Source organism: Squalius cephalus (assembly GCF_949319135.1).
Source record: "Squalius cephalus genome assembly, chromosome: 2".
Taxonomy (NCBI): domain Eukaryota; kingdom Metazoa; phylum Chordata; class Actinopteri; order Cypriniformes; family Leuciscidae; genus Squalius; species Squalius cephalus.
In genome coordinates, this window is record NC_137123.1 from 56,434,975 (window position 1) to 56,457,888 (window position 22,914).

Consider the following 22,914-nt stretch of genomic DNA (forward strand, 5'->3'; position numbering starts at 1 on the left):
ACACAGAGATTATCATCTAGCATTAGGAAGTGCGTGGGCAAACAAGACGATATTTCGACAATTAGGAGGCCTAAATCTGACTTTGAGTTTTTCATTTCTCTCGTGGAATCAGCGTGGGAGAACTTGAGAGAGGAAGATTATTGTGTAAAATTGTCTAATAAAAACATGCGGCTCAGAGCAACTCTCTTAACGTCGATAATTAAACAACAAAAGCCATCTATCAACTTTATAGTGCATGAATTCAGTTCAGTATAAAATATTGATATAGGCCATTTCTTTGTAGGCCTGTACCATACGGATCTGAATGATTCTAACGAGCCTATGCTACAGGTTCAAGATTAAAATTGCATGTTATGTTTTCAGTTTTCCAATGGCTTAGTCTAATAACCTTAAAGTTTAGAACAAAGACTTGCCTTCCCTTTGTTGAATCAAACTGAATTAAATCATCATTGATCAAAGACAGTGCAATTGAACTGAATCAAAAGACGATTCATTCTCATTTTCAAGGCAACAATGTCTATATATGTTTGAATTTGTTGACCAAAAGCACATTATATTATATAATTACTTCAGTGTTAGATGTTACATAAATATTTTATAAACTTACATCACACTTGATGTTATGTGGAGACACTTTCACTCCACATATTAGACTGAGCTGCCATCTGCTGGACTCATGTCACGAACACATAAGAATAAGGATCAAGTTTTCAACTTTAAAACACTAGTTATTTGCTTAATCATATAATTCATAGTATAATATAAATGTTTTTCCCTCTCAATTTTTACTCAAATTTTAAATGCAGCTGAATTTTAATTGTTTTTATTTAAATTCTTTTGAATGTTTATCTCACAACCCCGATTGTGTCCAGGCCAGTAGATGGCAGTGAAGGTTACGCGAGCGTTACTCTAGAAAAACATCATGAAGAAAATGTTACTTTGAACCGAATCTTTTCGAAGTTTCATTCGAATCGATTCGCAGAGTGAGGAGCATAACTAAGAAGTAGATGACACATTGGAAAACGCAAATACAAGATTTGACAAAACAGTAAGTTAGAAAAGATCACATGGAAAATGCGGGGGTCACAGGGAGGTTTTTGAGTGATGACTCAAATGAATCAGTGAATCGTTTTCAGAATCCGTTCACTGTACCGATCTGTCTAAAGGAGCCGATTTGCTAAACGATTCGGATTCCATTGGTACTTTAACAGGACACGCAGCCAGCAACAACACTAACTTCACAAGACATGAAACACCCGTGACATTTACCAGCGCAGATAATAACATGGTATTCACTGATGTAATGTAGTGGGTCAAACATTAAAACCTTATATTATCATACATATTCCGACTGCACAAGAAGTAAGTTCATTTAAATGTGCATTTTCTCTTGAATGTGTTGCTTGCTGTTTCGTGTGAGCTCCGTCTTGTTCATAATGTGCAACAATGTCACATATTTGATGTTGTTCAGTGTCATTTTAACGAAGTGGATTCATTTAAAATGTCGCATGGAAACCAAACACCGATAAATGTTAGCTTTTATTTATCTCTTTCCTAAGAGGTTCATATAGATATCATTTCATCGTTGCTTTTCTGGTTTGTTTGTTTGATTACTAGGTTTCTAACATGTACAAGGCTTGTCATTTTTTTTATCTGAATATATATGCAGTAATTTAAAAGAATATTTTTATCCATATAACCATGGTACTGAGATTCTGTGGTATTCGTATAAGTGCATTCATACACAATGGTATTTACATGGTAGGCTCCAAGTTGCTTCAGAGAACATGGCAAAACAAACAAGGAAATCCATGATACTTAGAAAAAAATATGTATCATGGTATGTTTTGTTAGTATTATTGCAACTACATCTTACATGTCACCCATGATCTTACATGTCACCCATGATGTGTATAATATTTGAAGGCATGTGTTGTTATGCTCTTTATAGATAGTGTTTTTTGGACTCTGACCTCTCCAGGACCTCATAACAGAAATGTTGTATATTGTAAGAGCGCAGATATGGCTTGTCAACCTAATGCTGAGCTGCTCATTTAAAGGTGCATTAAGCATGTCTCTGAGTTTTTGCAGAACTATGCCCCCTCTGGCGGCAAGCGAAACTGCAACCAGAGGTGTGCACGCTCACGGACAAAAGTTTTCTTTTTTTTAATCTTTCGTGGAGTTTGCGTTGGTGTTTGAAATGAACTATAAGCAGGTCTCTTACAATCCATCTTCTACGGAGAATGCCGGCGAATACACAAACCTGCCAGGCATAGCTATGTGAGATTGCCGTGAACGCGCATGACATCACGCCCAGTCTAAAATTCCGGCCCGAATCCCTCTTATTTATTTTACTTTACAGGATTATAGAGACAATCTCAGTGATCAGAGAAGGGCTCATTCAGCCCATCAGGCAATTGTTTAAGCATGTATGGGTTAGAAAACGGGTATTTTTAACATGAAAAGTTGCTTAATGCACCTTTAAGTTAAAACACATTTGTAAATCAGCAGAACTCAAAAGTTGTAAACTCCCTAATCAATATAGCAGTTCTTGACAACAGTGCATTTACATCTAGACAGAGAACCAAATTTAACCTGGCAGTTTTAACTCAGCTGTTCTTGATTAAAACATGTAACTTTGTTTTTGCATGCTTGCTTTTTCATTTGGTGAAATGTGCAAAGAACATGAATCTTTCAGAAGAAGAGGTAGAGTATGACATATGGTCTCATTTCCTCTCCAATAGCCACTTCCCTTCGTAGTTCTTCCAAATATCTGCAGTTTTATGCACTTCAGAAAGTGTTCACCTCTGTGTGACATCTGTCACGTGACTTTTAGTGGGATTTAATGCTGGCAGATATAGTGTCTTTATAGCTGTGCTCAACAGAGGCTGAAAATGTTGAAGAACTTGCTGATGCCTGGATTTTTAAAGCAACTGATTGTTACTCTAATTTAATACACAACATCATCAAGATACTTAAGTAAATTAAACAATTAAGTAAATGCTAAATGTAATTCTATAGGAGTACACTTTAAATATGTGATTGTCTGTCTTTTTGTTACGTAACTGTGCTGCCACCATCCTACATTTTGCAGTAAATGCAAATTAATGTCCAAATTGCCTAGTTGTACAAAATTATAGAACCATTCTAAGCAATTATATTGGTTAGCCTCAGTGGAGTGGAAGATTGTCAAAGAATTAAGACTTAAAGGGGGGGTGAAATGCTCATTTTCACTCAATCTCCTGTTAATCTTGAGTACCTATAGAGTAGTATTGCATCCTTCATATCTCCAAAAAGTCTTTAGTTTTATTATATTTATAAAAGAAAGATAGGCTGTACCAAGTCTTTCCGGAAAAAAACGAGCGGCTGAAGGCGGGCCGTGTGGGCGAAGCTAAAGCTGTGCTAACGCGCCGAGCTAACAACACACAGAGACATTTGTTCAACAGTTTTACTCACCGCCCGGTTCCAACGCACGACCGCGAACCTTTATCATTGTGACTGCTCGATCCTTAAGCATTGACGATCTGCAAATCCGTCGATCTGGGCTTTGTTTATAAAACAATCATCGTCGAAATGCAGGGAACAAACAGTCTTTACACAACTCCCTTGATGCTCTGAAAAAACAAACTCCATCCACTGGTCCCTTAACGCTGGGAATCTTTGGGAATCTGTGCAGGGTTGTCTTGCCCTGGCAACCAAAAATACACTTCTTTGGTGACACTGACTTTCCTAAAGCCGAGCAGAGCGCTTTGATGGGCGTACTGCTTTCGCTCTCTCGCTCTGGTCTACGAGTGCGCGCGCGCCCGCGCTATTCATGGAGAAGTGCCCTTAGGACCCATATAAGGAAATTCCGCCCCAGCTGACGTCACAAAGACCCATACTCGAAAAAAACTTTCCGAAACTTGTGACAAACCGGAAGGACAATTTTTGGCACAGAAATACTCCTTCAAACGTACAATTTAATTTTTGAAACTTTAATTTTTTAAGTTTTATGATGCTTTTTTTTTAAGTTTGAAAGTTGCAGTCCTCATTCATTGTAATTGAAAATGCATAAAAAATGACAAGTATGCTATGCAGAACCTTTTGTGTTCCACAGTACAACGTTTTTTATTTATTTTTGCAGGACAATCTTAAGCAATACAATAACCAAAAATAAAATAAATTTGCTGGATAATTCAAGCCATAGTGCCATTCTTTAAGAGAAATGAATTAGTCTGGTTGCACGAACAGTGTTGGATGCGATGAAGTTTTTGGTAACACTTTACAAAGCCCCTAAAAGGACATGGTGGTGGAAAAAAAATTAGATGGGATGAAAAAATATATTTCAAAACTTTTTTGTTTGCTTGCAAAATGTTTGCTTTCCCCCATGAAACTTTGAATTTGCTCGCAAAGAACTCAAAATATTTGTGAGCAAATGCAAAGTTTCTTGGGGGAATGCTAAACATTTGCGAGATAACGCAAAAGCATGGACATAATTTTTCCTCCCATCTTATTTTTTTCCCATCACTACGTCCCTTTAGGGGCTCTGTAAGTTTACTAATGCATTAACTAACATTGAGCAATTCATTTGTTACAGTATTTATAAATATTTGTTACCATTAGTTGAAAAACTGTTCATTGTTAGTTCTTGTTATTTCATGTCCATTAAAAATATATAACAGATACAACTTTTGATTTTAGTAAGGTAACTATGATTAATAGCTAATGCATTTAAAGGGTTAGTTCACCCAAAAATGAAAATTCTGTCATTATTTACTCTCCCTCAAGTTGTTCCGAACCTGTGTGAATTTCTTTCTTCTGCTGAACACAAAAGAAGATATTTTGAAGAATGTCGTTAACCAAACAGCTGATGGACCCCATTGACTTCCATAGTATGGAAAAGAAAGATACTACGAAAGTCAATAGGGCCCATCAACTGTTTGGTTACTGACATTCTTCAAAATATCTAAGAAATCCATACAGGTTTGAGGGTGAGTAGGCCTAAATGATGACAGAATTTTCATTTTTGGGTGAACCATCCCTTTAACAAATGGAACCATATTGTAAAGTGCTAATTAATGTTGTTTTACCTTATTTATACTCAGACGTTTGAAATGGTGTCATACAAGAGACTCACCCCTGAGGAGGTTCATTTCTCTGGAGCCGCGTTATTGGATCCTGATGAGTCAACGGACGCGGATGGGAAGGAAGTCGACCCAGAACTCCCCCTGCTCCCCCAGAACCCTCGCTGCTCCATCACCACTGCCCTCCTGACCATTGCAGGACTTATTGTGGTTCTCTCTGGTGTCTGGATGCTTGGAACTATATTTTGGTTTCATAATCCACCCTCTACAGATCCCCATAGACTCCCTCCACCTGCCGTGGCTAAAAGTCCAAACGGGACGTTGCTGCAGCCACAGTCCTGCTTGAAGATTCCCGAAGCGTGGAGGTTTGACTGTTATCCTGAGAGAGGTGTGGTGGTCACAGAGGAGATGTGCCATGCTCGAAACTGCTGCTTCATACAGCAGTCGCGGGCTAAGACATCGGGACGGAATGGAGTGCCGTGGTGTTTCTACACACCCGACTATCCATCCTATGAATTGGTGTCCATTATTGACACCGAGATGGGGAAGGTGGGAAAACTGCTCCGGAACAAAAAGACATATTATCCAAAAGACATAGATGCTTTGCAGCTGGAAGTGCTGTATGAGGAAGACAACAGGCTGCGTGTGAAGGTCAGAGCATTTTTTGGTCTTCATGTTACTGGCTCTTTATTCTTGTGATCTCTCAGAATAAGTTAGTGATTAATGTTGATGTTGGAAGTCCTAAATACTTATGTTTTCTTTTAAAATACATTGAATTTCGGTGGTGAAATGATCTGTTAGCATTCATATTACTCTCAGAACACCAAATTGCAAATAAAGATCTGACTAAAAAAAGCGATCCTCGATATATTGGTACCAGATCTGTTGACATTAAAAATAAACAATTTTAAATTATTAATTAAAATGATTTCGTATTCAATCATTTAAACATGTAACATTTAAAGTAAAAGTGTCTTATGCTCACCAAGGCAGCATTTATTTGATCAAAATACTGTAAAAATAGTAATATTGTGAAATACTGCATTTTAAAATAACTGTTTTCTATTTTAATATAGTGTAAAATGTAATTTATTCATGTGACGCAAAGCTGTATTTTCAGCATCAATACTCCAGTCTTCAGTGTCACATGATCCTTCAGAAATCATTCTAATATTATGATTTGCTGCTCAAGAAACAATGCTTATAATAATTATCATCACAGTTTAAAACAGTTGTGCAGCTCAATATTTTTGTGAAAAAAGTGATCTTTTTTAAAATTTTAGAATTCTTTGATGAATTGAAAGTTTAAAAGAACAGCATTTATTTGAAATAGAAATCTTTTGTAACAAGAGTATTTATTATTCATCTTTCTATTGTCTTTAGTAACATTATAAATGTCTTTGCTGTTACTTATGGTCAATGTTATGTATACTTGCTAAAGTATAATTTTTTTTTTCAAATATAAAATGTACTGACCTGAAACTTTTAAACTTTTGTAATGTATGTAATGTGTGTGTGTGTGTGTGTATATATATATATATATATATATATATATATATATATATATATATATATATATATATATATATATATATATATATAGCCTATATATTACATACATTACAGAAGTTTAAAAGTTTCGGGTCAGTACATTTTATATATAAAAAAAAATTATACTATATAATATTTATATAGTCAGTTATTGTTTTTTTTTATCTATTTTAGTAGATTATTAGTATTATTACTATTAGTAATTTTCAGGTACTAATAATTAATTTACACTGTTAATTATTATTAATTTAATAATTTTATTAATTATTGTAAATTAATCTTTGGTAGAATATTGGCCAGAATATTAATATTGCTATGTCCCTGTTAGAAAACGTCTTTAGATATTTGTAACCTTGTACATTATTTATTGTTTCATAATATTCAATTGTCTCATACAGATAACAGACCCATCTGAAAAGAGGTACGAGGTGCCTATAGATGTTCCTGTGGTTCAGAAAAGAGCATCAAATCCTTCTTACACCGTAGACTTCATCAAAGAACCTTTCGGGCTTATTGTCAAGAGAACGCAGACAGGAACTGTGCTGTGAGTACTGGTTTTTTTTTTTTTTTTGTCAACTAGCATGAGAAAACGGACATGCCTTTCAATTGAAAATGCAATGATTTCATTTCTTTTACCATTAGAAATGATGACCAGAAAACTCTAGTTTAGAGATCTATAGTGTGACATGTCTCTGTATCAGCAGCATATTAACATTTATTAAGTCAAGTCAAGTCAAGTATATTTGTATAGCGCTTTTCACAATACAGATTGTATCAATGCAGCTTCACAGTATTAAATTAAAATAATACAACAAGGTTTGTTTCTAGTGGAATTTATTGATTGATAAAATTAAATTAAATATCCCCAAAATATCCCCAACTGAGCAAGCCAAAGGCAACAGTGGCAAGGAACCGAAAAACTCCATCAGGTGACCTAATGGAGAAAAAAAAAAAACCTTGGGAGAACCCAGGCTCAGTCGGGGGCCAGTTCTCCTCTGGCGTTTATGAACTAGAGACTGGATTTAACTGTAAGATTAAAATTTTAGATGAATGCCTGGCTGAAGAGATGCGTCTTTAATCTAGTTTTAAACTGGGAGAGCGAGTCTGAGCAACGAACAGTATCAGGAAGGCTATTCCAGAGTTTTGGAGCTAAATGTGAAAATGCTCTCCCTCCTTTGGTGGATCTGGATATCCTAGGTATGACCAAAAGCCTTGAATTTAGTGATCTTAAAGAGCGTGATGGATTATAGGGCGATAGAAGATCCGTTAAATAGACTGGAGCTAAGCCGTTTAGGGCTTTATAAGTCAGTAGCAATACCTTGTAGTTAATACGGGACTTTATAGTTAACCAATGTAGTGATGTTAAAATCGGTGTTATATGATCATATTTTCTTGATCTAGTAAGAACTCTAGCGGCGGCATTTTGGACTAACTGTAGCTTGTTTATTGAGGATGCAGGACAACCAGCTAATAAAGCATTACAGTAATCTAGTCTCGAGGTCATGAATGCATGAACTAACTTTTCTGCATCAGAAACTGATAGCATATTACGTAGCTTAGCAATGTTTCTAAGGTGGAAAAAGGCTGTTTTTGTAACAAATGAAATATGATTTTCAAAAGACAGGTTGCAATCTAGTATAACACCCAGGTCTTTTACAACATTTTATTAACATTTATTAACATATTATGTTCACAGTTATTAACATGTATGTTCACATTCTGTTAGGCTGAATACATCTATAGCTCCTCTCTTCTATGCGGATCAGTTCCTGCAGATGTCCACATCATTGCCGTCACGTTTCATATATGGACTGGGTGAACATCGCTCCAACTTTCTGCATGACGTCCAGTGGAACACTCTGACCATGTGGGCTCGAGATGTTCCACCCATGGTAACAACAACTTTTGTCTTCTGATGTAATAATCTGCCAGTGCTCTTTCAAATTTCACAACAAGATTTAAAACACTGAAAACAAGAAGTTTAGCACAATTATTGGCCTTTCATCTAGTCTATAGGAAAAGTAACACAGTCACATGATCACAGATTAATAAATGTTCTAGATTGCACTTACTTTTCTGTATTTCTCGATTGTTTTTTCAGGAGCTGACCAACCTCTATGGCGTCCATCCCTTTTATCTTTCTGTGGAATCTGATGGAATGGCACATGGGTTTTTCATGCTCAACAGCAATGCAATGGGTGGGTTCATCACACACACACACACATGCACACTTCATTCTAGCATGATCTTGAGGCAATGGTTAATATGAATTAACTTGAACCTGCTCACATGTTCCTATAAATATATTTTCTTTCCAACTGTGCATTCTGAATAATAAATAAATATATTTCCCCACTAACAGCAGCAGTCCAGTGCTCGTCTTCTCATTAACGGTGTTTTTCTCTTACTGATCATATTTCATACCTGCTGAGTTTACATTTTTAAAGTAATTTGACTGATAAAATGATTGCTTGTGTGTGTGTGTGTTACAGTCTTTTAAAATATTTGAAGGAATGTGTGGTACATGCCTTAAATTGAACGGTTAAATATTTCATTATTAAACATTAAAGCACACAGCATAGAGGAGATAAACATGTAAACATTTGGGCATAAACATGTAAATTACATACAGTAAAATGACTGTCAATGAAAGATGACAGAATAGTGATTAAAATATTTAATACAAATAAATAAATATTATTATTCATCAGGTCTCACACACGTCAGCATTGCGGTCACTAGTGTAGATGAGCACTGTCAGTGAAATAATCATGTATGCTTTCTCAGATTGGCTTGGGTTGGATTAAAACTTCATGGTGCGTTCAATTTGGAGAATTCTTTACACAGTAAACATTAGAATATCTCTTCTCCTGTCTCAGAAAATGTCCAGTTTTTTAAATCTTCTTGGGGGAACTCATTTTAGGTGGCGTTTAGTCAACTAGGTGACTGTAGCACATTGAAAATATATATAACCAGAAATAAATAAGTTGTACTATTTCAAAACGGAAGTGCCTCATGAGTGCAAGTGGTCCATTTTTGTTCCTGAAATGCTCAGTGTTTTTGCCTGTGAATCTTTGTTTTTGCGGATAATGTCTCAACTTTGTATTAACGTGTGAATAATCTGTCATGTAGATGTGGCTCTGCAGCCTGCACCTGCTCTCACCTGGCGTATGATTGGTGGGATCCTCGACTTTTACATTTTCCTGGGCCCAGATCCCATCTCTGTGATTGGACAGTACCTGGATGTTGTAGGTCAGCAAGCATCATAAGCAGTATTTGATTTTTTTACTTTGACATGAATCAGAAGTTGACCAACTAATGATGTTATCTTCTCTCATTAGGTAAGCCTGCAATGCCCATCTACTGGGCTCTGGGCTATCATCTCTGCCGATGGGGCTACAAGTCTAGCAACAAAACCTGGAATGTTGTGAGAGAAATGCGGAATTATGGGATACCTCAGGTACTATACCGTAGCTGTTAGATCATTTTCATTATTTATTGGTTTGGTGTAGGTAAATATGGTTCATAGTCAAATGTTACTGATTGGTTAGAATTTGAAATCAGCTGTAGCTCACTAGATTTGCACTTTCAATAGACATCAAGAAAAATTCAGCACAGAAAATAACGCACAAAACGTATGCAATAAATGTATATCTGTTTCCATCAGTGTTGTTGTAAACTAAAACTATAAAAAAAAAAATGTTAATGGTAATTGAAATAAAGTAAAAATTCTTGATGGAAATCTTGAACTTAAATGAATATTAGAAATGTCGCTTTGGCAACTAAATGAGATTTAAATCAATTGAAGTTATTAAAATTAATAAAACAAACTGACATAAAAATAAATAAAAGCTGTATAGAAAAAACTACAAAAATCACAACACAATTACTAAAATTAAAATGGAAAAAATTGTTAAAAATAAACTCGGCAAAAAAGAAATGTCCATTTTTCAGGATACTGTATTTTAAAGATCATTTTATAAAATCGAAATAATCTTTACAGATCTTTATTGGAAAGTGTTTAAACAATGCCTTTTCCTGCTCGTTCAATGAGCCATAGAGAAATTATTGCACATGCACCTGTGGAACAGTCCTTAAGACACTAACAGTTTACAGGCGGAAGAAAATGAATGGCACAGTTGAAAGAGACCTTTCTACTAACATTGAAAAACACAAGGAGAAAGATGCCCAGAGTCTCTGATCACCTGTGTGAACATGCCATAGTCCTGCTGAAGGGAGGCATGAGGGCTGCAGAAGTGCACAGAGCAATAAACTGCAATGCCCATTATGTAAGACGCCTAAGACAGTGCTACAGGGAGACAGGAAGGACTGCTGAGCGTCCTTGCAGTGCCAAACCACCTGTAACCATGTGTCCTCCCAGATGTGTTTGACAACTTGCAGGTGGAGCAACATCTCACAGAAAGAAACGGTCAAATCTGGCTCAGTCCATGAAGATGATGCACTGTAGCACTTAAAACACAAGATACTGACTGCTACTTTTGATATTGACCCCCGCTTTGTTCAGGGACTCATTATTCCATTTCTGTTCATCAAATGTCTGTAAAACTTGTTCTGTTTATGTCGCGTTTGTTGAATCATTTTATGTTCATACAAATATTCACACATAATAACCAATTTGCTGGGGGGGAAAAAGCAGTTGAAAGCGTGAGGATGTTTCTTTTATTGCTGAGTTTTTGCTGGAATACATACTATAATAGTATATAAATAATTAATACTAGTATGTCTACAATGCTAGTTTACCCCAATACAAACACTCATTGTTTACAGGGACATTAAAACAGCACTTTTGAAATCTAGTGATAATTTTAATGTTGCATAATATTGTACTTGATCCTCATATTGCTGACATGCAAAGAGAAGTCTGATTTCTGATTTTTTTTAATGAACCACAGAAGAACACTTACTTCGCATTATGCATTTAGCAAAATGACTAATTATAAATTGTACAAATTTATTTTTTTATCTTTCAGGACGTTCAGTGGAATGACATTGACTACATGGATCGTGCTCTAGATTTTACTTATGAGCCTATGAACTTTTCCACCCTACCTGATCTCGTGAAAGACCTTCACATACATGATCAACACTACGTCATGATTCTGGTACACACTCACACTTTAATTGACTATGAACTACACCTTAGGTAACTCTACTAGGAAAGCTAAATGATCTTGAAGGGGATAGGGGAACTTACTTTATACTTCAAAAAAGTATCCAGCATTTCTGCAGTACCGGTAGTACCAAGTACTTGGTACTACCAGTACCACTGTTTTCAAACGCTCTTGTTCGTATTTGTTTGAGCACTCTGTGACAGATGAGACAGAACAGGACATTTTTTTTTTTAAAGTACTAAAGTCAAGTTTTTGTTCTGGTAACGAGTTTGGTACAGAGAACCTCGAAATCTTTCTGGTATTAATACCGACTACTAAATTTGGTACCGTGACTGCTTCATACATCCACTAAAAATCACCAGTTGCACAAATGACTTCACAAAAGTGAAGTTAGTTTCCTGCTCAATAGCTTCTGTATCATTTTTTTGCAGATGGCACTTGGTTTGAAATGCAATGACTTTCATACATGTTAAATATGGCTTAAATCATTTGTGGGGCATGAAAATAGATTTATTTGCAGAAAGCAAATCAACTAAAAATCAAAATGAGAGGAACTTCAATGTTCTGTGGGTTTATTAAACATCCATATAACACTCTTCCTCATTCTACTCTCGTCTTTTTTGTGTTGCATTAGAATCACACTAACAGTCATGAGGCAGATTTGGCAACTGAATGTTTCACATGCGGTTGAGACCATCACTAAAGCATTTGGATGTGTCACTGTGGATTTAGCTTGATTTAAACTGCAGTTTGTGTGTTTGTCACTTTTGCGCTTCCTCTTCAGGATCCCGGCATCAGTAGCTCTCAGCCGTCTGGCTCCTACTGGCCGTTTGATGAGGGGAAGAAGAGAGGCATTTTCATCAATGATTCGAATGGAGACGTCCTTATTGGGAAGGTACATTGAGGTGTTTTTTTTTGTGTGTTTTTTTTTAAGAAGTCACTTATGCTAACCAAGGCTGCATTTATTTGATCAAAAATACTGGAAAAAAATACAAATGTAATATTCCGAAATATTATTGCAATTTAAAATAACTTATTCCTGTGACGCAAAGCTGAATTTTCAGCATCATTACTCCAGTCTTCAGTGTCACATGATCCTTCAGAAGTCATTCTAATATGATGATTTTGGTGGAAACCTTTTTGTTAAAAACAGTTGTGCTGCTTAATTTTCTAAATGATTTTTTTCAGGATTATTTGATGAATAGTAAGTTCAAGTGAACAGCATTTAATTAAAATAGAAATCTTTTGCAACATTATACTGTAAATGTCTTTACTGTCACTTTTGATTAATTTAATGCATCCCTGCTAAATAAAAATATTCATTTCTAAAAAACAAATGTGCTGACCCCAAAACTTATGAAATGATCTCATGTCCAGATGAATACTACAGACTTTTCCTAATCATAGCTGACGACACAAGTAAACATTTCTCCAATTGCTTCGTAATCAATAAACTTAAGTGTCATGCCGCATCGCACCAATAGATGTCAATATGAAGTCCAACAAACCTAAACAGAAACTTAGTAATTTGAATTTTTAAGAGTGCTTGGAAGCTTAAAATGTTTATGATTAAACTAAATTAAATCAAAATGTAGTAATTATGAATATTATATGTGACTTGACTGCAGATATTTTTGCTTGTTTCTAAGGTCTGGCCAGGACTCACTGCTTTTCCAGATTTCTCCAATCCAGACACGCATGAATGGTGGTACCAGAATCTGCAGAGGTTCCATGACAAAGTGCCATTTGATGGCGTGTGGATCGTATGTTGTGCATTTGTATTATTCCTTGTTTGATGATTCGTTATTTGTATTTAGCCAAGCATCGATCTTGCTTTTTAATATATACTCTTCTTTCTGTCTCTTCCGCAAGGATATGAATGAGCCATCTAATTTCTTTGATGGGTCACTGAATGGTTGTCCAGAGAATGAACTGGAAAATCCTCCCTACACACCAGGTATCAGTGTGTTCGCTATTATGTGGACATTACATTATTCATGCTACGTTTCTTCCAACAATAAGACATGGTATTGTCTGCTGTAGGTATTCTGGGTGGTACATTAAGGGCCAAGACTGTGTGTGCATCTGCACGTCAGAAAATCTCCTCTCACTACAACATACACAGTCTGTATGGACTAATGGAATCTAAAGCCACTGAAAGGTACAAGCAAACACTCAAAAATACATATACTACCATTCAAAAGTTAGGGGTTGATAATATTTTTTTTTTATGCTTTTGAAATGTTTTTTTAATGTCTTTTATGCCCACCAAGGCTGCATTCATTTGAAAAATAATGTAAAAACAGTAATATTGTAAAATATTAATACAATTTACTGTTTTATATATATATAAAACAGTAAATTGTGTTCTTCCTGTGTATTCCTGTGTTGGCAAAGCTGAATTTTCATCATCAATACTCCAGTCTTCAGTGTCACATGATCCTTCAGAAATCATTCTAATATGCTGACCTGATGCTCAAGAAATATATATATATATTTTTTTATCAGTGTTGAAAACAGTTGTGCTGCCTAATATATTTGTGGAAACCATGATTATTTTTTGTCAGGATTCTTTGAATAGAAAAGTGCAAAAGAACAGCATTTATTTGAAATAGAAATCTCTGTGACAATGTAAATGCCACTTTTGATCAATTTAATGCATCTTTGCTGAAAAAAAGTGTTAATTTCTTCTTTTTAAAATCTTACTACCCCAAACTTTTGCCAAAAACGTTTTGTTGAAAGATGGCGCAAGCACACTTTTCAACCAAAACATTTCACCCCCCGAAAAAAGTATTTGGACACTTTCTGTTCATCAAACGGGTAGTGGATCATGTCCATCTGTCTCTCTCAGTGCTTTGAGGAAGATCACAGGGAAGCGTCCCTTCGTCATTTCCCGCTCTACGTTTCCCAGTCAGGGCAGGTATTCGGGCCACTGGCTCGGAGACAACAGGAGCCAATGGAAAGATCTGGTCACATCTATACCAGGTATAAACGCACACTCTCTGCTGAGGTCAGAGTTAGTCCCATATAGTGTTGTATTGACTACAGATTCACTAACCATTTTATTTTCATTTTTTTCCAGGTATGCTGACATTTAACATCCTGGGCATTCCTCTTATTGGGGCAGATATCTGTGGCTTTGGGGGCAGCACTACAGAAGAACTGTGTGTCCGATGGACCCAGCTCGGAGCTTTCTACCCCTTTACAAGAAACCACAACTCCATAGATGAACAGGTGAACTTTCTTCCATCCAACCAAACACTGTTATGACTCTTTATTTAGCTTTAGACTACAGCAAAATCTGCAGCTGCAGCTGGTCACAACTCATAATGCTAAGATACGCGCTGCTTTAGAGGATCTGCTGTGTTTTTCAACTGTTTTCATCTTATTGATTTTCTGCAGTCTTGAGGCGTTGTTTTTGTCTGTTCATCTGATTAGTTACCCATCTGTCTGTTGTTTTTGCCAGGTTTTTATAATGTTTTTCATCTGCATTCCAAAGGCAAGACTCTGATGGATTAACAGTTTTGTCATTTTCACAACAGGATCAGGATCCAACTGCATTCAGTCCTGCAGCTCGTACTGCAATGAAAGAAGCCATCCTTCTCCGTTATTCCCTGTTCCCACATCTCTACACACTCTTCCATCACGCACACATCAGTGGACACACGGTCGCCACACCACTGCTCTTTCAGTAAGATAAACACATGTGATTTCAAACCCTTAGTTTAATAGTTTAATAGTTAATAGTTTTCTCCAAACCTTGGAGTTATCTAGCAGCATCTAATGACAGAATTATAATTTTTACTGATTATCTAGATACAGATCCAGGCACATAATATTCATAATTTCAGGAAGATGTCCACTTTAATCGACTTCTTTGCATATAATCACGGTCTGTGCTGTGTTTTAGGTTCCCTACCGATGAGAAGACATATGGGATAGATAAACAGTTCCTATGGGGAAAGAGTTTGATGGTCACGCCGGTTTTGGAGGCAGGACGAGATTATGTAGTAGGATATTTCCCTAAAGGTCTCTGGTATGATTTTCACACCGTAAGTCACATCCTCTCTAGAAACCCTTTTAGAAATAGAAACTCACAATTCTTTTACTTTGTAGTCTCGTACAACGTTGATATTTGTTTGTCACAAACAGGGTGACTCATTGGTAAGCAGAGGAGAAGAGATCAAACTTCAGGCTCCGATGGACAAGATCAACCTGCATCTCAGAGAGGGTTCCATCATACCAACACAGGTGAAAAAGAGTCACATTTATACATATTCGTACATTATTGTTTTTCAGTTAATGCAGACAGACTTCCTTAAGTAATTTTATATGTAATTATTTATAAATTTAATCCAGATTTTATATATAATAAATACATTTCCTGTTAAGGAGGTTTTCTTCATTTACTATTGTTGCACATTATCATAATATATACATCATATGCTTAATAGTTAATAATGGTTCTTATTATAATCATAAATGTTGAAAACATTTTTAAAAGATCTAAATGGTAGTGCATCATGTTTCGACAAAAATAATAAGCAGCACAACTGTTTTCAACATTGATAATAATAAGAAATGTTTCTTGAGCAGCAAATCAGCATATTAGAGTGATTTCTGAAGGATCATGTGACACTGGGGAGTAGTAATGATGCTGAACACTATTAGGTACAATATAAATTACATTTTAAAATCTATTAAAATCGATGTTTTAAATTGTAATATATTTCACAATTTTACTGTATTTCTGATCATATAAATGCAGCCTTGGTGATCAGAAGAGACTTCAACATTAAAAATCTTAATTATTCCAAACCCCCATTGTATATATACATTTAATAAATAAATGATCTGTTAATGAAGTCTTTGTTTGATGTCTAGGTAATTTATGTATCATTTATTTGATACTTAAAGGAAGCATTTACGAAATAATTTACTAGTAGCAGTAGTGTTGGCTGTGGTCTGTGTGCATGTTTACTTGAGTTTTGTTCTATATGTTTGTGTTTCAGAGACCGAACACCACCCTGTGGGTGAGCAGCGGTCAGCCCCTTCATCTGATTGCAAGTCTGAGTGAGGACGGTCTGGCCAAGGGTGATTTGTATTGGGATGACGGAGAGACCATTGACTCGTATGAGACTGATCAGTACGCTTACATCTATTTCACAATAGGAAAGGTACAGAAAACCGTTCACCTTTACTGAAGCACACCAGAATGCTTTACTTTCAGTAAGCTTTCATTAGATCCTCATACTATGGGCATAGTATAAAAGGTTATTTATTCGTCTGTTTTACATTCTGCCTCTCACATTTCATGTAATCACTTTTTAACTTTTCTCAAACATTTTTATTCAATGTTGTTTTATTAAATGCATCACTTGCTTAAATGTAAACAATCATGCTGTCAACTACTTGTGTGTGTGTGTATGTATGGATATAATTATCTTTATTAATGATCTTCAGAACACAATGAAATCAGAGGTGCTGCGTAATCATGAGGAGGCTACTTACATCACTGTGGAAACTGTTTCCTTTTATGGGGTGAAGACAGAGCCAGAAAATGTAACAGTGAATTCACAAGAGGCAGCATTCACTTACCGTGACAATCAGGTAATATACTTTAATATTGTTTTTAGGAAGCTACTGGTTATAAATACTGAGATGATTGTGCATATTTAGTTATCAGGTTAAATTAGAATTTTGAACGGTTTGCAGTATGTTAGAAGAATAAAATGTAAATGTTTAGTATGTTCATCTGGAGTTATCTGATACTCTATAAGCTTTCATTAGGGTTAGGCATTGTTGAAAATAATTTGGAAGGTGTATTTTTGTAATGCATTTAAAAATTATTTAAATACTTATAATATCTAGGTCAGGGGTATTCATTTAAGTTCCAAGAGGTCCGGCCTTTATATTTCCTTCCCAGTGGAGGTCTGGACAGTACTTTTTTGGAATAGTTATACATTTCCATCTGGACGGCAGTAGTACTTTGTTAAAGAAAGAAATGAGTTGGATGAGTTTATTGGGCCCTCAAAGCCACAGCAGTGGTGTCAAATTAGATATTAAAAGGTAAGATCAGATGTTTTATCAGGCTATTATTATTTTTACATTTAGATACATATGCATGGCAGGAGGCTATGTTTTTATATTTTGCTTAAAATAAGTATCTGCTAAACACAAACAAACACTGTACATAATCAAGATGCCTTCATCATAAGCTGAAACCAAAGTTAACTTCTAATTTCGAAGTCTTTCTTTGCCATCTACAAATAATTTTCCCAATTCTAACATTTATGAAAAGCTGTTAACATGGTGATAAATAATGCTATATGTAGATGAACAAAATTCTTTGTCAAAAAAAGACAGTCATATATATATATATATATATATATATATATATATATATATATATATACACACTTCGTTGTTTTGTTTTGGCGTGTTGCTCAATTTAAACAGTAGAAACGGTAAAATGTTGCTACCGTTGTCATTATGTCTCGCTGTCCGGTTGGAACCAAACCAGGGTTCGGAACCGGAGCCCAGTCCGCAATTTGAGGACCCCTAATCTAGGTTAAAATACCTAGGTTGAATTAAAAGATCCAGTTAGCAGTGGTGTCAAGAATGATTTTATGAATTTGAAAAATAGCTAAAAATACAGTAAAAAAAAGAAAAGATGAGCCTTAAAGAAATGTATTTATTGTCTTCTGTCTGTCTAGGTGCTGACAGTAACAGACTTGGGTCTGAACCTCAGTCAGAACTTCACAATCAGTTGGATGTAAACGTGAATCATCAGTGCCGTTTCTGAATTGCAAATTGCTACTGAAATCTTAACATCTCAGCTGACATTATCTCAGTGCTTGTACAGTGGTGGTTCTGGTTCCAGCTTAAAATCAAATATGAACCAGAAAGAATATGACAGATTATTGATTGTATGTTGAATTTCTCATGTGCACTTTAAGTGTACTCTTTATTATTGACCCAGCAGTGGTCAGTTGCACTCAGAGGAATTAAAACCTAAGGGAAGAGGTCTGTATTTTGATTAAGTCATTTGTTTGATCTGTTGAATGGATAGATATTTTTTACCTATGATGTTATATTACTGCCTGTTATTGCTGATATTGTTTCTAGAGCAGAAAGATTGTTCTTCTGTTTTAAACCTTTTAGTTGTGAATTAAAGCTCCTCATCTTAAAGTAGTTTGCCATGCCATCAAAACCAACAATTCAAAATATAGCAAATATTTTGTAGTGATTCAATGGACCAACAGAACAAAAACAACTGCAAATTCAAAAGTGATCCTGCTGAATTCATAACCTTCCAGATTTTTCCAAATGATGTAAATATTATTTTGAATTGCATACGTGTATATATTGTTTCCAAGCATGTTTGCCCAGTTCAGGACATTCTGATGCTGCAGAAATGCATGTTTAAGCATTAGTTAGCAAACATTATTTCCATGTACTGACAGGCTCGTAATTAACATGATCCAGTATGTTTATATCAGCGATATAAACTTAGGAATCATTTGTTTTAATGCCCAAAGTGAGTAAATGTAAAACCATGAAAATATTATGGAAGTAAATCACTGTACAGTATTCATCAAGGCTTAAAGAGGCATAATTGTGCAGTATTTTGTAAATTGCTTCCACATGCTGTCGATATTACCATTTATAGCATAACATTGTGCCTTATATATTACATCAAAGCTGTGATTCAACATTCAGTGGCTTTACTGTGAATGTATAAAACCCTCTGTTTGAAACCACTGGGCTGCTTTACAACTTTTAACAAAAAAGTTCAAATGTAAATACGCGTGCTCCTAAAACTGAAGCTAAAAGATATATCTACATGAGTGAACGAGCCAGTTTAAGGCTTCTTTTTCTTTAACAAACTGCTGTACAGAGTTTCAGAGGACATACAGGGTAGTGTGCAATAAAATTCAGAGTGTTCATCTTTTCTCTTGTGTTTTTTCTTTTGTTTTGAGGCAGTGATACATTCTCAGAAATTTTTTTACAAAAGCTGTCACTGGGGCGGTACCCTTTTGTTCCTTTTAGGTACCAATATGCACCCTTTAGACACAAAAAGTGTACTTTCTGAAAAAGTAATGCCCCAGTGACAGTTTTTGTACCTTTTTTCTGAACTAGCAATCACCTAAACACCATAGAAACCACCCAGAATACCTTAGCAACATACTAAAAACAACAAATATTTGAATAAAAGGCCATGTGTTTCTTTTTATCATTTACCTCCATTGGTCTTTTTTAAAGTTTTTAAACCACAGCATGTACTCATACCCGAACCTAACATATCTGATTATTTTATGTCTTGCAGTCAGAGCTATAGTTATGTGGCCAGGTTATTGCTACATGAAACTGGATTTGGAGGCACTTCCTTCACTTTGTAATGGGAAATGGCTTTTCTCAGTTCAGTGCAGAGCCCTGAGGAAAAGTCAGGTAGCTATTTAAACAAAACACATTTTTCTAGTATCGTAAAAGGTATATGTCATCAGAGAATAAACTCAAATTTGTTTGTAACATTTTACAATAACCATCCCATTAGTTAACATTAGTTGAAAGGGTTAGTTCACCAAAAAAATTCAAATTCTGTCATTTATTCACCCTCATGTTGTTTCAAACCTGTAAGACTTTCGTTCATCTTCGGAAACACAAATGAAGATCTTTTTGATGAAATCTGAGAGCTTTCTATCCCTCCGTTGGCCGCTAGAGATTGTAAATTACATATGAATAGAGTGGTTTAGTCCAAATTTTCTGAAGAGAAACGCTTATATACTGAACAGATTGAATTTAGGCTTTTATTCACATTAACATTCATCAAATCACACATCAGTTGTAAACAGAAGCTCAAACATGTTCGCATGTTGCTGTTTTTTTTTTTAGACAGACGTCAGTGTTTTAAAAAAAACTTTCAGCCAAAGTTTGATTTTAATGTACAATAAACCAGAGCATGAAAGCAATTACCGACAAGATATTGTTTAGACCTTGAACATTTCTGTTGTTTTCAAGCAAAATGTGTTTCTGTCTTTAAACACATTTAATAAACATTTTCTTCTTCTTCTTCTTCTTGTTCTTGTTAAGAAGCATTGTTGTAAACCCAGAGCTGATAGCCGAACTTATCTTCCCCTGTGAGTGAATCTGCACGTCTGAACCTTCAGCTTTCATCTCACACTGACACAAGACCTGTTTGAAGATCAAAGCCAGACTTTTGCTTCCACATGCAGTATGATATGACAGCAAGTTGAAAGCCATGTTTCTGTATGAGCCGATGCAAGCAGAAAGAAATAAAGGCAAAAAACAAAACAAAAAGAGGGACAAAAATAGAATTAAGTATGGGGCAGAACTTTCATTTCTTGATTGGTTATTAATTAAAAAGAATTAAACGTTTTTAAAAAAATCCTGCATGTAGAAAAGTATGTTTTCCGAAGGTCCAAACACAATTATGAATACATGAGCTTCCTCTGACAAAATAATCATCAAAATTACCTTTAAAACATGACAAAATGCAGCAGACCAAGATAATGGTCACAATTACTACAGTGCAAATGTGTTTTTGACAAATTAATGATGAATAGCGAGCGCCTGTCATTATCCACTCCATTCCCTTATAATAGGGCTATTCTACATTGACTGTTAAAACTGTCCTATAATAAATGACACTCATACAAAATATGACATTTCCAGTTGAAGATTTTTGGTTATTTTAGTGTACCTAAGTGTTTTATTTTATAGTGTATACATTTTTTTTATGTTTTTGAAAGAAGTCTCTTGTGCATCAGTTGTGTTAAAAACCTAATTTCAACTAAATCAGCATTGAGTGCGTTTGCTAAAATTATTTATAATAATACAATTAATGCACAACAAACACTAATTCTGGAATGTAGCTTAAAGGAGAACTCCGGTCAATTTTAACATTGAGCTCATTTTTTTGTCAATTTGGAGTGCTGTCAATAGTCAATTGTCGAGTTCACGCGCATAGGTTTAGTTACCTATGATCACGCGCGTGAACTCAACAATCGACTACTTTGGACTTCAACCGAAAACAGGATGTAAATACAGGTATTTGCGCTGGCTTAAATAACATCATTTTTATCCATTTCTTTCACATCTACTGCAGTCAGATTCACTCATGTTCACTCTGAAGGAATCACTCACATGACCTGTGCACTTGTAATGACACATCAAGGATGTTAAGAGGCTAAAAGCAGGTTTAAATATTGCCCCATTGAAGTCAACAGGGTGCAAATTTTAAAAAGAGGATAACACGGTGTAGGCAACACCGATTTTTGTCGTTGTTCTCTGTATTGACAGCACTCCAAATTGACAAAAAAATGAGCTCAATGTTAAAATTGACCGGAGTTCTCCTTTAATTTACTTAACAGCAGATTTACATGCATTGTCTGTGTAATTCCAGTTTAATACGTTAACTGGAAATCATTGCCATTCATTTTCTCTCAGAATGAAATAATGTTTATTTTGGCAGTAAAAACAGAATAGCATTCATTTCAGCCTTGAAGAAAACAATCACCCAGTACCACATACTCCCCCTCATTCTCTGTGTGTATATTGAGGGCTTCAGAGATAACAGCTTCCAGATGTTCCACATTCTCACTCTTTCATTGCCTTTCTTAGCTGCCAAAGAAGTGACATTAAACCATGAATTGTTGTCTTTCAGTCAGTTTTTTCTGTCACCATGTTTAGGTAACCCACAGGGCTTTAGAGAGGCAGAACCGTTTTATCACACGCATACACAGTTCAAGAGTTTGTTGGAAATGGTTCATATCACTTGCTCTTTTAAACAACTCTTGGTATACAATCTCAGCATTTCTGACTAAAAATTAATTTCTTGATTCCTCTTTATGTTCCAATTAAGATGAAAGTATGTGTGGGCTGCTACAAGCAATTATTAATACTGTTTAAATACGCAAAACCACGTTTAATTTTAGAACAAACTAGATTTAACTTCTTCACTAACAAATAGCTTATTCATTCATCACTTTTATTAAAGACTTAATAAGCACATGTTGATGATTAAATATGAACAAACTAGTAAAAAAGTCAATTTTTAAAGTTGGTTTATATCTAAAAATGTATACCGTCCTTTAAAGTCCCCCTGTGGTGAAAATCAAGCTTTTAAAGTTGTTTATATGCTGTGT

At 35.3% G+C, this 22,914-nt stretch overlaps 1 protein-coding gene across 1 annotated transcript; it reads left to right on the plus strand.

The window, feature by feature from the left end:
* Positions 1–1,183: 1,183 nt before the first annotated feature.
* Positions 1,184–19,700, plus strand: gaa2 (alpha glucosidase 2). Its single transcript, XM_079896321.1, has 20 exons — positions 1,184–1,362; positions 5,085–5,714; positions 7,013–7,158; positions 8,341–8,506; positions 8,716–8,812; positions 9,747–9,866; positions 9,956–10,074; positions 11,606–11,737; positions 12,531–12,641; positions 13,396–13,509; positions 13,619–13,703; positions 13,790–13,907; positions 14,598–14,731; positions 14,829–14,980; positions 15,289–15,437; positions 15,657–15,798; positions 15,899–15,997; positions 16,759–16,923; positions 17,210–17,356; positions 18,463–19,700. The coding sequence occupies exons 2-20, from the start codon at positions 5,094–5,096 to the stop codon at positions 18,523–18,525; spliced, it is 2,880 nt and encodes a 959-aa protein (XP_079752447.1). The 5' UTR covers positions 1,184–1,362; positions 5,085–5,093; the 3' UTR covers positions 18,526–19,700.
* The last annotated feature ends 3,214 nt before the right edge of the window (positions 19,701–22,914 follow it).

Bases quoted from the DNA above. Each gene is read 5' to 3' on its own strand.
- gaa2 (XM_079896321.1), top strand. From the start codon at position 5,094: ATGGTGTCATACAAGAGACTCACCCCTGAGGAGGTTCATTTCTCTGGA. The intron at 13,510-13,618 runs GTATGTTGTGCA...CTCTTCCGCAAG, and splicing joins CATTTGATGGCGTGTGGATC to GATATGAATGAGCCATCTAA. The intron at 16,924-17,209 runs GTACAGAAAACC...AATGATCTTCAG, and splicing joins TCTATTTCACAATAGGAAAG to AACACAATGAAATCAGAGGT.